The 17749-nt window shown below is 42.0% G+C and overlaps 1 protein-coding gene across 2 annotated transcripts in view; it reads left to right on the top strand.

Moving 5' to 3' along the window:
• LOC119654308 (protein slit) overlaps positions 1 to 17749 on the top strand; it is a 364703-nt gene that overhangs the window by 281733 nt on the left and 65221 nt on the right. For both annotated transcript variants that reach the window (XM_038059629.1, XM_038059628.1), the window contains exons 13-15: positions 3268 to 3418; positions 3922 to 4140; positions 4237 to 4308. In XM_038059629.1, the coding sequence (XP_037915557.1) occupies positions 3268 to 3418; positions 3922 to 4140; positions 4237 to 4308 (442 nt within the window). The remainder of the gene's footprint in view (positions 1 to 3267; positions 3419 to 3921; positions 4141 to 4236; positions 4309 to 17749) is intronic.

The raw sequence follows: 17749 nt of genomic DNA, 5'->3' as shown, positions 1-17749 counted from the left end.
AATGAGATCGAGAGGCTGAGGTTCAGCCAACTCGACCATCACGTAGAAATATTTACCATGCAATTATTATTCTAATATTTCTTCCGAGTTATCACAATCTCGGCAGATGCCGGATTTTACCTAATACTAGCACTAAGTGCCAAGCATTTAGGCTCGGACGATCCTACCTACTTAAAAACTAAAGGGGCGCTGGTGGTAGGTTAATGGGAGAATCCGACGAGAACTCCCCGCAACATCAAGCACGTATGCAGAATGATGTACTTCTGCATGGTTTCAACCAGACTGTGCGAAAGTCCCAGGACATCAAGGGAAGCCGTGAGGGATTTAGGTACAATACCTGTAGCTGACAATATTATGGGAATTACAACCACCCGCTCGAGACGCCAAATTTCTTTGATTTCCCGAGTCAGTGGCTCATAGTTCACTTTCTTCTCCACGTATTCCTGTTCAATGTTACTATTATGGGGGATAGCAACATCAATAATATACGCGGAGCGACCCGTCTTGTCAACTAACAGTACGTCAGGCTTGTTGTGCGGAGTATGGCGATCAGTCAGAACTTGCCGGTCCCAATACATGCTGTAAGCAGAACTATCAAGTACTGCTTGCGGCTCATATCGGTAAACTGGACATGTTCCCGTGATCAGCCCATACTTGTATGCAAGGATAACCTTACATACAGCATTATGCCAGAAATGAGATAGTCCAACGTCTCTAACGCCGAACCACACATTCTGCACTGGTCGTTCTCCTCCCTTTCTTTCATGATGAGCTTTTTATAAGCTCGGATGGCAACCACGCCATCCTGAATGGCACGCATGAACCCCTCCGTCTGAGCAAAGAGCTCCACAGCACACAACCATCTGTTCGACAAATGCAAATCGACAAATGGCTGCCAAAGACAGTTCACGTGTTTATCGTGCATTGCCTTCGACTTCCATTCATCCATCTGCTCTTGGTCCGACTTCACCCCACTCAGAGGATAGAAAGATCGATCCTTCAAGTTAAGTGGAGGCAGTCAACAGTCTGCCTTACAAACAGTCGCATGTAGGGACTCGCTTTCTCCTTGCTGTATAAATAAGCGCGCAGCGAGTCGACTTGGCGATGATGGCAGGTTCATCCGCTTCACGGCAGACTTTGGGTGATGCATTCGGAATTTGGACATAGTTGTCCGTATCCGCCGCTAGACGTTTTCCAGATCGATCTTCGTCCACGGCAATATCCAGAATGCATAAACCAGTGAAGGGATAGCGAATACATTCAACGCGCTTATTTTATTCTTCCCCGGGAGATGCGATTTCAGCACCAGCTTTACACGTCGCAGGAATTCGGACAGCAGAGCATCCTTCAGATCATCAACTCGAGCATGGGTTCCTTGCAGAATTCCTAGGTACTTGTAGAAGTCTGTCTCGGTCATAGCTTCGATGTGGAGGTCACCAATGCTATGTCCGACATGTGGATGTGATGAATTTGTAGTGGCTTGGTAAGCAAGTAATCGGTCTTGTGTCTGCGGGGTCCTGCACCGTGTCCTTCTTAGGGATAAGGTTGGTAATCCCCGCAGTGAGGAAGGGTGGAAATTCCTCCAGCCGACTAGTGACCTCATTTATACCGCGTACCAACCGACTGTGTACGCTCCTAAATTTGTCATACCAGAAATTCTGCACCCGATCCAGACCTGGGCCCCTTCAGTTCTTCAAGCTGTTTATGTCTCGTCGAACTTCTACTTCGGTAACATCCGCAAAATTCATGCCAGGCATATTGACATGCCGGGTGCCTTCGGTGGTGATCCACTCAGCATGCTCAGCATGCTGGGCAGGTAACCCCCAAAGTCCACCCTAATAAGCTTTTGCTTCCGTCGCCGAAAACTGTATTGTCTGGACGTTCTGTTGGGAGTCGTTGAGAGATCTGAAAAATCTCCGCTGATTTTTCGCGTATGTTGCATTCTGGACACGTCTGGAATGACTTTCGCCATACCGTCGACTGCATATGATAGAAAGTTTCTGCTTTAGTGTGCCCACAATTTCAACTACGGGTGTCTCACTCGAGATGGCATAGTTCCGGTAAACCCTCTGCACTTTATTTCTCACGCGTCTGCTGGCATTGCCAATGCTGATCTGAATCAGTCTAGCAATGTCCTGCCTTAGTGAGTCCCTCCGACGTTCCAGACGAATTTTCCATGGTGGATCTCTTTTGTCACTCAAACCAATAACACGAAAGCGAATCTTCTGACCGTGCAATCTGATAGCCGCAACTGTACCACAGTACACAAGTGATTGTAGTTGCAACAGCGACATATCAGCACACAACCGAGATGCAATCTCATCATTGATTTGAGGTAGAATTCCCGAAGTTGCTGGAGATGCATAGAGCCTGGGAATACCTAGTCTATGCAAAGGATCCGTATCCGAGAATTCTATACACGCTCTTTGGAATTCGTCCCGAACCTCAGCGGAAACCTCTGCTGGGCTGTGGAGAAGAGTGCTTCAGCGAGTACTTAAACTGTTGCCTGCAGTGCGGCGTGGTGTTGTTGATGCCACCGCCTCTGCCCTCATCGACTCTCGGTCACGAGTTTCCCCAATGACCTCAAGTCCCTGATGGTGACCAGGATTGTGTCGCTGCAAGTAATAAAGCGGTACTGGTCTGCGACTAGGTGCACAGTCACGTGCGTGAATTGCGGAAAACGCTCGACGAATCACTGGTGCAACAAGGGTACCCGCCCCCGCCGTTATTTCGTAGTAGGAGCGAATGATTAAGAAGTTAATTTCTTCAGTCCATTTCATCCGCTGCCTACGCGAACGTGCTGAAGTGGTCGCCACAGATTGTGGTGAAACAGTTGCAGCAGGCGGAGCTGTGCTCTTGATCGTCGTGGCACCTAGACGTTGAACCGCCGTGCTGTCCATTACGAGAGCCGAACCAAGTCAGACGACTCCCGCCGGTTAACCGTGCCGGACCTCAAATTTCTTCTTCTTCTCATTTTTGGTGGTGCATTTTATCCCTAACTGCCAGGTGTGAGGATGGCTTCCTCAGTAAGTTATATACAAGACTGCAAAGCTCCTTTCCTCACCTACCCCCTGAGACGCTGCGGTGGCGTACAGCCATGCAGGCTGAAACTATCCATACCTCCTCCTTTCACAACTGGGCTTAAGACCGGCTACGGTCTACATTTATTTAATTCATAATTTATTATTAAAAAAAATATATATTAGTGGAATGAAATCGGCTAAAAATTACACTTTTCCATTTATCCTTTTTCATATTTTCTTCCAGGTACTGATGAATATCGAACAAAGTATGCTGGTGAATGTCGAATAGACATAGAATGTCCTGCAGCCTGTCACTGTGATAGGACAACTGTAGATTGCTCGGCCCGTGGTCTTAAAGAAATACCGCGAGATATACCACTTTACACGACGGAGTTGTAAGTAGACTAGTTTAAGGATATGCTCGAGGAATTTAAGGATATGTTTAAAAAAAATTTAGTTTATCCTAAAATCCATAATAGATCCATATACGGAGATTCCTCCATTTTTTGACTAATATGAGAATATTGTATGATATCATTGCAATATGGTGAATTACCTGCGGAAAAACTCGTTAAAAAAATCTAAATAAAAAAAAGAAAAAAAAATTCATCAAACCGATTTAAGTAATTCGCTTAATTTTCGTCCAAATTGCATACATTGAAGAAGGCAATATTTGACAAAATAACAACCAATTTATTCCCTTCCAACCATTCTTCGGGCACAAACTATCCAATACTCTCAAGACTATAAAAGCAATTTTCAATGGATCGTGAAATTGCTCACATTTCATTCGTTCCTTAATTGCTTTCGTTCATAAGACGATTGCCCATTAAAGAATTTTCTTTACAACTTTTATAATTAAGCCTTCCGTTTTCTTTTTCAACTATGCACCCTGCAGACTACTAAACGACAACGAACTCGGACGAATTAAATCTGATGGCCTGTTTGGTCGTCTACCGAATCTGATCAAGTTGGATCTAAGACGGAATCACATTACCGGTATTGAACCCAATGCATTCGAAGGAGCATCCAAGATACAAGATTTGTTACTGTCGGAAAATAAAATTCAAGAAGTTCACAATAAAATGTTCTTGGGTTTGCATCATTTAAAATCACTGTAAGTTGATGCTAATTAATGCAAAATATGTTTCTTTTTAATTTGTTGTGAAATTAAAATCATCGGAATATTAACAATATTCTTTATGCCTTCCAGATCGCTTTATGATAACTCGATATCATGTGTCATGCCTGGGTCGTTCGACTTCTTAACAGTTTTGCATACATTGTAAGTACCAGAATATATATATATCAGCAAATAACTTTCAAGGAGACTATTTGTATAAGATAATATCTACAAACGAATTGCGAAAACTGGATATTAAAAAAAAAACCAAAAATTTAAGTATAACCACTTCGTAAAGAGTGGGACACATCTTGAAAAAGTATCTATAGATTTTGCAAGTCTAATTCAGAAATGTTCAATCCAATTCAGAATTTTCCAAACTAATTTCAGAATTATTTTAAGGATTACGCGGTCCTAAGTCCGCATCCACTTAATGTCGGCCCGGGCTAAATGGGAAGCAACTTACTCCTCCTTTTTTTGATCCACGGACCCCTCGTTTAGGGCTTAGCACCCAAACTTCAAAAATGTTAGGCGAAGATGGCTTTACGGTTTCTTACCAGGGTAGAGGCAAATCGTCAGACGCTGCCTCAACTCTGCCCTGGGAGCAGCTTGATTGAAGCGGCGTGCAGATGTTAAGTGCTCCTTTATATTGTATTTTATTCTTATATAAAATAACAACATCCGCGGACAGTCGACTGGACGCTTCATTGTGTGCCTCATCACCCTCAATCCTGTAGATTTTCCCGTACATTACATACTCTAAACTATCTACTAGCGATCATTCCGTCTGCATGGGGTCATAATCACCGCTGTCGGGGCAATCGTCTTCGCGCCTGGTTATGGCTAGGACTAGGCGGAATTTGTCGCCCAACTCCATTGGATACAGCCACGAATTGATATCCATAATTAGGTCCATTTTGAAGCACTCTAATTCACAGTGGGGGCGAATGACACGATCGAATTTCTTGCCTTCCGGATCCATGTCCGGACATTGTGGTTTGAGGTTAAAGCTGGCAGTCACGGTGTCGGTTTTGTCGAAAGCGGAATCAATTTGAGTAGAAGTGGTTGATTTTGAGGAGATTTCACAGTGACTTGTATACAGATGATTCTTTACAATGTGAACTCTTAAAACCCAAGGTAGGTCTCACTATTGTAGATATTTTTTGAGTTTAACGCGCTAACCACAGTTCGTTCCCATGTTTTGTGTCCGCCGGTGGTCGGGAACCGTCATGTCGAAAACCTAAGCAGATGCTACCGTTATCCACTGAGTTCAGTCAAAAAGTACAACCCATGATAATAAACATTCTGTCGGCGTCGCATCATCCAAACCTTGAAATTTAAGGCCAACCTATGCGTCATGATAGTAGCTTCCAATGCTCCATCATCCTGCATATTGCTGCGACATAATCTTAGTGTCTCCTCTCCTTCATCCTGATCATGATCACCAACGGCGCAACAACCGGTATTCGGTCTAAGCCTGCCTTAATAAGGAACTCCAAACATCCCGGTTTTGCGCCGAGGTCCACAAATTCGATGTCCCTAAAAGCTGTCTGGCGTCCTGACCTACGCCATCGGTTCATTTCAGGCAGGGTCTGCCTCGTCTTCTTTTTCTACCATAGATATTACCCTTATAGGCTTTCTGGGTAGGATCATCCTCATCCGTACGGATTAAGTGACCCGCCCACCGTAACCTATTGGGCCGGATTTTATCCACAACCGAACGGTCATGGTATCGCTCATAGATTTCGTCGTTATGTAGACTACGGAATCGTCCATCCTAATGTAGGGGGCCAAAAATTCTTCGGAGGATTCTTCTCTCGAACGCGGCCAAGAGTTCGCAATTTTTCTTGCTAAGAACCCAAGTTTCCGAGGAATACATGAGGACTGGCAAAATCATTGTCTTGTACTGTTGGCTGCCAACAATGTTGGCTGCCAACAACCGTGCGCAAATTTCATCGTCGTAGCTGATAGAGCCCTAGATAGGAGAAATTATCAACGGTCCCCAAGTTGTAGTCTCCTATCTTTATTTTTCCCGTTTGACCAGTGCGGTTTGATGTTGTTAGTTGGTTGGTTTTTAGTGCTGACGTTGCCACCGTATACTTTGTCTTGCCTTCATTGATGTGCAGCACCAGATCTCGCGTCGCCTACTCGATCAGGATGAAGGCAGTTTGTACGTCTCGGGTGGTTCTTCCCATGATGTCGATATCGTCAGCATAGGCCAGTAGTTGGGTGGACCTAAAGAAGATCGTAGCCCTTGCATTTACCTCAGCATTAGGGATCACTTTCTCGAGGGCCAGGTTAAAGATGAATTGGACGGACTGTTTCTTCTATATTTGGTAATGACAGTATCTGTCCGAATCTCCTTACCTCCTCCAAATTCGGAACAATTCAGCCAAACTCCGCGACTCAATAAGAGAGCAAGCGGCTGTCATCAACGTATTAGAAGTAGGTGGTCAAAGATTTCATGTTTCATTGAATGACTGCGCATCCTTCGAACAAGGAAGCATAGAGAATATCAGCGATTATGAATAGAAACAATATCGACAACAGGAGCTGTAGCAGCTTACACTGTGAACTTCGTATTTCTCTGAGATTTTACCTCGATGCATAACATGATACCATCATATGTCACTGAGATGACAGCTATTCGTCTCTAAGAAATGCCCTTCCAATGCAGAGTATGCTAAATGCACTCGAAATTGACACTTTTCCAAATCAATGAGGAGCGCTCAAAGTAGAGATTTACATTCCACGCATTGCTCTAAAATGATCTGAAGAGAGCACCAGGGAAAATCTCAGATTTCCAGATGAGTGAAAGTACTGTTATGCACAAAATAAAGGGGTTGCGACAAAAAGCCTACTACGGCTGAACTTGTTGATAACCGAGATGAATTCATTTCTATTCGGACGAACCTTCGCATGTTATAGCGGTTTGCCATTTCATCCACGAGAGGTAGAATTTCACCTGATGTTATACGCTTGAGGAACTTGGTGAAGTGAGATCCCACACTGAATCGGAGTTCGAACACGTCGCACTCGACACCAGTCGCAGCGATCAACAGAGCCTTCAATTCCTCTGTCCTCTGAACCGCATCCGCTTCCACTACTGCAGTCAATTAGGTATTCTGATATTCCCTCGTGACATGGCCGACTCACAGACATAGCATCAAAGGTAGAATTAAAAACCTTTCTCATAGTCAGACTCCATATTGCTTTTCAGTGTTTATTCTAACTTTCGAAGTTCTTACTGGATGCAGGCTATGTTACCATTTGCTGCATAATTTTCGCAGTTCTTACTGGATGCAGACTATGTTACCATTTGCTGCATTCCATCTTTCATGAAATTAAACCTTCCCAGAATATTCGTTTCCACGAATAATCTGCTGAGCACCAGCTGTAAATGCTCGCTCCCACTAGATCCTAGATCTCCATATTTAATCATACTCTCAGGACAAATTTGGAAATCATCAAGTTCAACATTTAAGCAAATGTTAGCAATGTCTATTCAGATTAACCGAATGATAGTGAACATCCCTTTGCTGCTGTGTTACGTTCTTCAAGACTCGCTTTCATCTTCACTGAGGCGATAGGTTCCCAAAACTTTCCTCTAATAAGCTTTGGGTGTCATAGCCATTTCCAGAACTTTTATTTTGAACATAATCTCACTGTCGCCATTACTTCTTCCCTCTGGTTCGCATATTTGGGGAGATATTTCAAGTTTAACAGTAATACTACATTACTACGCGCTAAGATTTAAGCCCTACCAAATGCAACCCCCATGAAATCGCAGAGTATCCTTCATCCTCCGATTACTAACTAATGAAACTTCTACTTTTAGCTACACTTTGGTAGACCTAATCAATGTTTCATACACTGCGAATATACGAAAGGCTTTTCAACGACTACTACTGCGGAGCTAAACATCTCAACAGACCTACGACAGATTCTTTATGCCTTCTGCAGGTTCATATACCTCTGGGTCATAGTATGTGCGAAATAGTCCCTGACACTTCCCAGAAGTGTCCGTCCTATATCAAAGGTATCTTTACATTGAGAGCGCTAATTTTTTAAATTTTATTCGAACCACCTATCCAAATACCTCTTGCCTGCTCTATATGTAGGATCAGCCTGTCCTATATGATGTATTCTAGCAGTTCCCTGGAAGTTCTCAATAAATAGTTACTGCCTCTACGAAGCCATCACCGGTAACCATTTTTTTCTGCGGCCTCGGTAAAGTTACCTTTTTCAAACTTGACCTTTAGGGCTACGTTGGGTATCCCACCCACTCCTAGTGTTTCCCTGACTAATAACTTAGCTTAAGCAGCCATTATATCTCTCTGGGTACATCTGAAATATCTTCTAGAAAATATGCTCTTCCAATTGCAAAATCTCACTATCTGCTTTGGAAGAAAGACCGTTTTTATCCTGCATAAAATTATTGAACGTTTAATCTGCGATTGCCGCTATGCGTACTGGGATCTAGTCCTCCCCGTAGATATTTACTATAATATCAGAAATGATTCATGTTCATGATTTCGACGGTTACTATGAGTGATACTTTCGAAGAAGAATCAGAAACCCTAACCGTTCGCAAGCTGAGTTAAACGGGTTTAACATTTTGGACGCATACTTATACGTTTAAGGACTGAACAGTCCTGTTTCCGATAATTTGATGTCGGGGCGGACCAATTGGAAAGTAACTTACCCCCACTTACTTTGATTTACGAACCCCCTTTTTAGGGCTTAGCACTAATTTTGTCAAAAACAAGGATGATCTGCGTTTTCATCCAGATCAAAAACAATTGTTTTATCCCAGCTTAGGCCTCAAAAAGATAGTTTTCGCCTTGCTTATACATATTTCATACTCATGTTGCGAGACTGAACTACATTTAAGAGCCACCCCAGCCATACTACTCCCTGGAGAAAGGTGAGGCAGCATCTGATGGGTTTCTTCTGCCCTGTTCGGAGGTGGTCACGAGTAGTTCCTTTCCCGTTTTTATAGGTATCACAGTAATAGAAGTACATGTGAAAAATTTAAGAAAAACGGTGCCGTGCTCATAGCATCCATACAACGAGCTTTCAAGTTGATAAAATGTATTTTAGCGAAATCCCTTGAAACTTTCTACTACAAATGATCATTGAATTGCTATGGCGGGATTGGGACCAAAAAGGGGAGAATAAGCCATCTGAACATCGCTGCCTCTGAATTTTATCCGGTCTAGCTGAGAACGAATCCATTCCAACAGATATGAGAAAGAACTTTGTTATGAAGCGCTCATTAACTACCGTCACTCTTCGCGATAAATCTATACTACATAAGGAATGCTTGAAAAGACCGATCGATGTGTATCAACATCCCAAGCCAGTCAAATTCGACCCAAGTTCATCAAGATTATCAGAAAGCTTCCCCATCTGTTCCTAATTTCAACTAATGGAAAAACCAGAGCATTGAAGGTTTTTAAGAAAAAATACCTTTATGGAAGCGTTGTCAAGCGCCATGGCATACAGCAAAGGGTTTCTCCAGAAAGTATCCTGGAACTCCCGCTACAGTAATAATATATGCTGCTGTATCGAAGATGCCTAGAATTGTAGGAGTATAAGAACCTGATTTCTACATATCCAAAAAATCGAACTATATGTGATCTCCCCAAAGCAAACCTATAGAGAATACCACAAACAGGGTCAATCGTAAGCTCTGACCGATCTCTGCAACAAGAACGAGAGAGGGAGCGGACGCTTTGTAAAAAGTCCAGATAGTCTTTAATAAACTTTAGAACATCACTTCGTAGCACCGTCGATGTGAAAAGCCTCATTTAAGACATCCTTTTACTCGTAAAAGAAACCTAAGGACACTAATTCCTCGTGTGAAACGAAGTGAAAAATTGAGCGGAACAACTGGTATACACCCGGCACTAAAGAAGGGAACAAGTTGTTCCCGAAATACCAATACACGCTGAATAAAAATTACTTCTAGCAACAGAGACGGTGTTGAATTTTAATTTTTAAAAACTGGTGGCCGCTCAGTACATGGCCCGCAAAATACAATGCGTATAGAAGAACGTTCAAATTGAAGTCCACGGAATTCAATTTAGTGTTGTCATAGAGCAGTTTAACTTCTTCGATTCGGTCTTCTTCCTTTTATGCTCTAATTTAGCCGCGGCAATTGGGATTTGTAAAGATTCGTTTTTCCACGAGCATCCAGGCTCCCAGAAAAACCACATCACTGACTTTATACTTTGGAATACATATCCGGTTTAAGCTTGTCACCTGGGCTCCTACGTCCTTCGCTTTGCTCCTATTTCATATAAAGCCGTCACTTCTCACCTCTTGTGACAGTTCTGTACAAAAATGTGTGCTTATCAAGGTGTGATCTTCGCTGATTGCTCAAGAGATGCACAGCAGTGAAGTACATCTTTTCTTTCTGGTTCTGGCTGTATTCTTGGTGGATCCCAACCACCAGTCTTTAAACTGGATCCCAACCACGATTCTTTAAGGGAGATGATCATCGCCTTACTGTCCATCTTTGCTTTCAACTTTCGAACTATATGACGATCGCTTACTTTTAAAACAACCTCCAGAAGGTATCCGTCGCACTCAGTGGGTTCACCGGAGTAAAGCGCATCTTCCAAATACAAATGTTCACTCTTGGTTGCTTTTAGCCTCGACTAAAGCCAAAAAGTGGCAAGGGTCCAAGATACGATTTATGTTGGCACCTCATTTTAAATATTTAAACGAAAATTGAAACATATGATAAAAATTTAAGAATCGAGAGTAAGAAGAGAATGAAGAGAAGGGCTTTCATATTTACGTCCAAAAAGCCTATCCAATACCTTTGGAAGCTATTTTCCTAGGTAGCCTTCTTACAATGACTTTCGATTTGCTGAAATTCCCGGAAAAAAATCAAATGATAAGGAGTCAAACTTAGACTATGCGCAAGAGAAGGCAGCAAAGCCTAGCTAGTCTCTAGCAAGGATAATGCCTAGCATAGAGGGGCCTTGTTGCAGAAATGATGCAATCCTAATTGCCCTACGCCGTTCCTACCTGGAGAGAAACAGTAGATAACGTTACAAACCGGAAGAAGGTGACATCGGCATACCAATCAATTATACTCAGAGCGTACAGTGCATTTATGACAGCAGCAAATGAGGCAACGCTTGCTATCACAGTTGGCAGGACATCCAAACCCGGGGAGAAACTTATGCCCAAAACAGGGCATGGGATGACCATTGTAAGGTCATCCTCTATTATTATCTATTCTAGGCCATCTAAAAGACTCCAGGCCCGGCAGAATTTTCCCTTTGCACCTTTAATTAATCCGTCCAAAGGACATGAAGACTTTCAAAAATTCATTGGAAAGGCACTATGCAGAAGATGGCAGCAACGATGGAGTGATTCCGAAAAGGGTCTTTGGACTCATACACTGACTTAGTATTTTGAGAAATCTGTGATGAATTAAATTACCACTTAACAAATCTCCTACAGGACATGGTGATTATAAGAAATATCTTCAACGGATCGAATTGGATGAGTCTCCTCACTGTTTCGAATACGCCGCTGCACCTGAGCTCACGGAACACACTATTTTCCATTGTTCGGGGTTATGAATGAAAAAAGGAGCTTATGTGATGTCCTCTACGCAGACATCGAACTTTGTAACCTCGTAAAGATGCGGAGGTTAGAGGTGATCGCGATGATACTCCATCATAGTAAAGGCCACAATAGCCGCAATCTAAAAGATATCACTGGTCCCTCCTCCATTATTTCTACCAAGAATGCGAGTAGAGGGCAGGATCCCGGGGGGTCTTATTAAGATTTTGCAAGAATTAATATCAAAATGCCCAAATACTACAAATATCTTGTTACGACAACCAAATAATCTTTGCCTGCTTGAGTTCACTAACTACTCAATAGAACTTGTAAGGGTTTGAAAGTGACCCTTAACAAAAATAATGAAGGATGACATTTCACCCCTTTCAGCTCCGGAAATCTACCCACACATATATTTCTGCATTTAAAGAATAATCTATTTGAAATTTAAAAACTATATTTCGCATATCCTCCAACATAACATGAGGTAACTGCATTTCACTCCTGAGTTGATATTAAGATCATTTTCTTAACTACATACAACAATTAATCCTTTCCTGTTATTGTTTTGTAGCGTTTCATGAATTCATTGCTAATTATATTGTAATTGCCTTCTAACTGTTCCTGAATTTCATTAATGGAACGATTGATTGCTTCAAGAAATATTTTCAATTGAACTTCCTTCAATTTAATTTCCTGCTCCCACATTGGGCGCCATTTGTCATTATCTAAATGGCGCCCAATGTGGGGTAAAAATAGCTTAGGTCAAAAGAGGTTGATTACAAGCCAGTATAAGTTAGGCCGGAATAGCGTTCCTGACGATTTTTCCTTCTCAATCAACTGTGGCTTTGTCGACAAGCACAAAGTATGCGTGCTACTTACCTTATTATGGCGATACACCCACATATATTTCTTACATTGTCAGCGGTTATTTAGATGTTTATGCCTTTAGTGTCGAGAACCTAAAAGCTTTGAATCGTCCTCCAGAAAAAATGTCGTTCCCATGTAAACACTCTGTTATTATTTATCGCTAAATTTCATTTTATTTGAAATAGGAACATGTAAATATTGAAATTTCACACCTACCATATCTGGAACTCCACTCAACCTACTTTTAATCTTTTCTCTATTTCATCAAATATTAAAGCTACCATCGAAAATCGCTCCTAACCCAAATGGTTACATTAAACTTTAATGTGAATACGTTGAATTTGAAAATTTTGTATACGTTCCCGGCATACAGAATATCATATATAAATTCAAATTACAAATACTTCCCCACATACTGTTAGGATCCCGGTGGGTCGTCGTAGCAACTTATCGATTTCCTTAAGTGCCACTAAATCTGTTGCGAGCGAAGATTTAAAAGCGTTTTCTTGGTTTTCCTTTTATCGATCAATTTACCATTGCAGTAAACGTTTTCCCCATTGACATTTTTGCGCATCTGTGTACACGTTTTGTACCAAGTTACACCTCCATCGAACGTGACAGTAAATTGGGGCTTCCACTTTTTTCCAGGCCCTTGACGTGGTTGTTTTTTTATTTGGCATAAATTAATCGTTAACGTCACGTTTACTTTAGAGATATAAACGTGTTGGTGAACTTATTTCCTGCAGCGTATTTCAATCTAATGGCGCACATTAAAATGTTATTCTCACTATAAATTATGTGATGAGTAGCTCGTGCTTTTCAGATAAATAAAACAAACCACCCCAGCTGCCACAACTTCATAGCAATAAAAAATGAACCCATGCAGATTTTTAAGGATTTTCAAAAATATTGCCTTACTTATCGTAGACAAAACTTCGGGATCTAATTGCAAAAGAAAAACAAACAAACAAACAATTGGACAGTATTAATCCACGATAATTCTTTATATCGTTATAAATCGATTTCAACCTCGACCACCGAAAGCGCCTCTTTCAATTCTGCAGATTCAATAAGAGACCCTCTCACTTCTTCAACCAACAGTAATGTACAGCCACCGACGATTATGACCTCCAAATATTTTAACGACTATATTGCGCCTTGTATATATGGAGGTCCCACTACAAACAAATCAACAGGACGAGAAGATCAAAGAAGGCGAAGGAGACAATTTGAGGATTTCTCTTTTGATTGTCCTCTCCATATTCTTCAACCAGCAAAAACTGCAAACGATGAAAATCTACTTGATCCCCAAAAATGAATGAAGTCCTTCAAAAAGACAAACATCGAAATAAATTATGTTTCCTTATGGTTTAGAGAGTCCAAAAAGCAAACGAACCTATCTTCTTGGTTTAAAGCTCGAAAATTACTTGCTAGTTAGCTATTGAGGGCCAAAGGGCTCAGCCCCGTCAAACTTTTCGGCAATGGTTATCATTCATTCGGTTTTTCTTCTCGAGAAAGAAGAGCAGATGAGCTCCGAAATTGAACTCCGAAAATTGGCGAAAAATTAAATTTTTGAAAACCCAGGTTCACCAGCCAGCTAAGTAGACTTAAACTCTAGCCAATTATGTATACTTTACACGTTGGCATATGCCGATGAAAAACCACGTTCTCACGTTGGGCGCCGTTTTTAAAGAACCTTAATGCCTACTGCGAACTCTTGGCCGCGTTCGAGAGAAGAATTTTTCGAAGAATTTTTGGCCCGCCACATGAGGATGGACGATTCTGTAGCTTACATAACGACGAAATCTATGAGCGATACCATGACCATCAAGTTGTAGATAAAATTCGTTTCAACAGGTTGGGGTAGACGCGTTACCTAATCCGCATGGATGAGGATGATCCAGCCCGGAAAGTCTATAAGGGCAATATCTATGGTAGAAAAGGTTCTTACTTCCCAGGCCACCTAGGCCAAGAATGTCCAATCGATATTATCGAAATTCTGGCTCAAATTGGGAAAAGAAAAAATTCCGGCGCGCCTCCGATATCTTTATCATATAAAAAAAAATCATATCCTTAATTGTCTACCTCTTTTAGTCACCCCTTACAAAAAACGGAGAATATTTTGAGTCAATTCTTCCTGCTGACGAAGGATTATTTCTTCTCTATCTGTTGCTTCTGGAGAACCATATTTCGGAAACCATTCGATCCCTTCTTTCCAGAAAAACCCTTACATTTTGTCCCAAGAGAAAAGCCTACTTCTCGTTTTTATTTAAAAAGTAGACTGCTGCTCCTGAGCCCTACTCTTTTTCGAATCATCGAAGTAGGATTCCTGGGTATATATCACCATGCATGCTTCTGGTTCGTCTCTGTTTCCTCTCTCTCTCTGTCAGGATAACTTCTCATCTTCCACCAAACAGATGTATGGGGATCCGAGAATCAGAAAGCATTACAAAAAACTGGATTCAGTTTCTCCAATGCTCTATGCTTCTGATGTCCGTTGTTTCCCTATATCCCAATATCCAAGGGCTGCTTGAGTTATACGTACTGCAACATGATGTGATAAAATCCGTTTTTTGTGGCTGTGGCAGACAAGATGAAGCCCTGTGACACCCAAACCGGGCTGAATCTCACCAGGATTACCGCTCATCTAAAAAGCTTTCACAGGTACTGATGGAAGTCAGAAATGCTAGTTGATGTATATTACCATACATAGTAGAAACCGGAAAAGCAGGCAGACTACTTTGGATAGCTTACCATTATTTTTTAACCAAGTGGCCTGGTAGGGTGGTATATACAAATCCTGAAATATTGTTGTTCTTCCATAGTTTTCATCGCTCATCGCTTTAACCATTCGTTCAAAGAAATTGAAAGGATTGAGTTAGGTCTTCAGTAATCAAGAAAGAGAGGATTTTTCTTTTACAGAGGTGAGGATGGCGCGGACACAAGCTAGATACATCTTCAGTTCCAGAAAATGTGGGCGCTCAGGAAGTTTTTAGTTAACGTCAATATCCGTTAATTTCAAAAGCATATATTAAGTTTTCAGTGGTAATGTGAGAAGAGTTGGAAGCTTAATTACTTTAATTAAACTCACGTGGAACGAGAAGGTAACGAGACAACGCCTATTATGTTGCTTCTTTTTAGTGGCGCCCCAGTGGTCTTCATTGTTTTCATTTTCATTCATTTTCCCTTATTCAAAGCGAGCTCAGTCGTTCAAATGAGAATCGAGAGTTTGGCCCAAAATTTTAGTCACATACCACTAAACTATTGAGCTCCTCCCGAAGTTTAATTCAATGAAACATTCATCTTATTTCAACACTACACTAGTCTATGTGACATAGTGCCAGGACGACATATTCGCCGCCTAACCTAGAGTAGTGGGTTGCACTATATGGCATAACCCGCAACCCGCAATGGACCCTTCTTTCTAGTGCCGCATCCATCGGTATCTAGCCCGTTCGCCGTCGCCTTCACTTGTTATTGTCTCTTACCAGAATACCTCGACGATACGATCCAAACATAAGTTAATGGAAGCTAGACGGTTCTAAGTAACAATGGTGTCATTTCTCATATACTACAAGGAACACAAAAAAACACTTTGGGGGGGGGGGGGGGGGGGGACAAGCCCAACTTGTTGTTGTTGAGATACTACGCTCCCATGTTTTGGACAAAACAAAGAAGGTGGATACGTTGACAGCCCTTCCACGGCTTTTACTGAAGCATTGATTTAAATTCCGTACACTGCTACAAAATAAGCAGGGTGGGTAGGTAGGCCACCCCGAGGAGCCCAATTAGCAGCGCCGTTTTGATGCCACAAACTCCTAAGACCGTGACTGTTGTTATGGGAGCAGGGAGGCAGAGTCCAGCCGGCTCGGATCTTCAGAGCCAGCCCGTAGTATTCACGAAAGAAAACAGCGAATCTCTCTGAGGTCCCCAAAGAATGGTTTCCCAGTGTCCGCAGCCAGAGCTGGGCAATCACAGAGAGAGTGCATGAATAGTGCTAGCATGGCTTTCTAATGCGTTCCAAGGTTATTTGAGCTAGTATCATTACCACAATTTGAAGCTCGAAATACCCATCAAATTAAGTTTGCAGGCAATTGAGTCCAAAACTCACTGACTGAATCGTCCACACAAACTAAACATTGGCAAATGTACCTGGTGGTAACAAGGAAGCTTTGATCGTGGGATAAGATAACAAAGAAGAGGTTGCTGCAGAGCGGTTAATAGATTTAAGAAAAGTAATAAAGAAGAAAAACAGAACATGAAGACTATACTCCAGAACAAATTAAGAAAAATTTCAGCCATGACACCTAGGGACGAACCGCTAGATGAATTACCTCATCAGCCGATTTGGAGCGGTCTGTGAAAGATGTATCCTCTAATCTTTCTAATATGTAAGGTTGTCATTTACCCCGCCGTCATTTAGCGCTACAACTACACCTAGACGAGTCAACCACACGCGTCGAACAACATACAGTCTGGTGTCACCTTCGACAGAAACCACACTTTTTAGATATACAAATTGCGCAACGCCTTGAAGCTCTGCCCATTAATGCAGATAGACAGAGTGCGATGACCCGTCAGACTGAGAACCTTGGTTTTGTTCAGTCTAACTCTATTTGCCTCTGGTTATAAATCCAGAGCCATTTGGCCAACGTCTATGATCCGATGAGAAAGCAGACTGATTTCATAAGCTTAGTCGAAGTGTTCTTGGATGAGGAGTTGATCGTAACCATCCTTCATCGAAAGATTCACAACTACATGCAATCTCTTTCATGATACGGTAGACTCTTCTAAAATCATTGCATTCTGCCTTGACCAGCGCAACAGCAATCGTCGTTACTAGCAGTAGCCAGTAGAGCATTCAGGTCCTTCTGCTCATCGATCTGCTTCCCTGATCTTATGACATCCCTTCGGGACGTGGTCGACGACCAGTGTAACGGTCCTAGACAAGAGCATTTTTGATGGCGACCCAATACTCACTGATATTCTCTGCCAGGTAACTCAGTGTATTTGCCGTCTGATCAGAAAAAAAGCTCTCTGACCATTGAACGACTTGGGGAGTCGCAGCTTTTCCATCCTGCGAGAAGTGGTGGACGCAGCACATAAACGATCGTAAGCGACCATCTGATGGTCATCACTTTCAGGT

The sequence above is a fragment of the Hermetia illucens genome, chromosome 4, assembly GCF_905115235.1.
Source record: "Hermetia illucens chromosome 4, iHerIll2.2.curated.20191125, whole genome shotgun sequence".
In the NCBI taxonomy this organism is placed as follows: domain Eukaryota; kingdom Metazoa; phylum Arthropoda; class Insecta; order Diptera; family Stratiomyidae; genus Hermetia; species Hermetia illucens.
The sequence above is the reverse complement of the archived record's forward strand: the minus strand, read 5'-3'. Positions and strand labels throughout refer to the sequence as shown.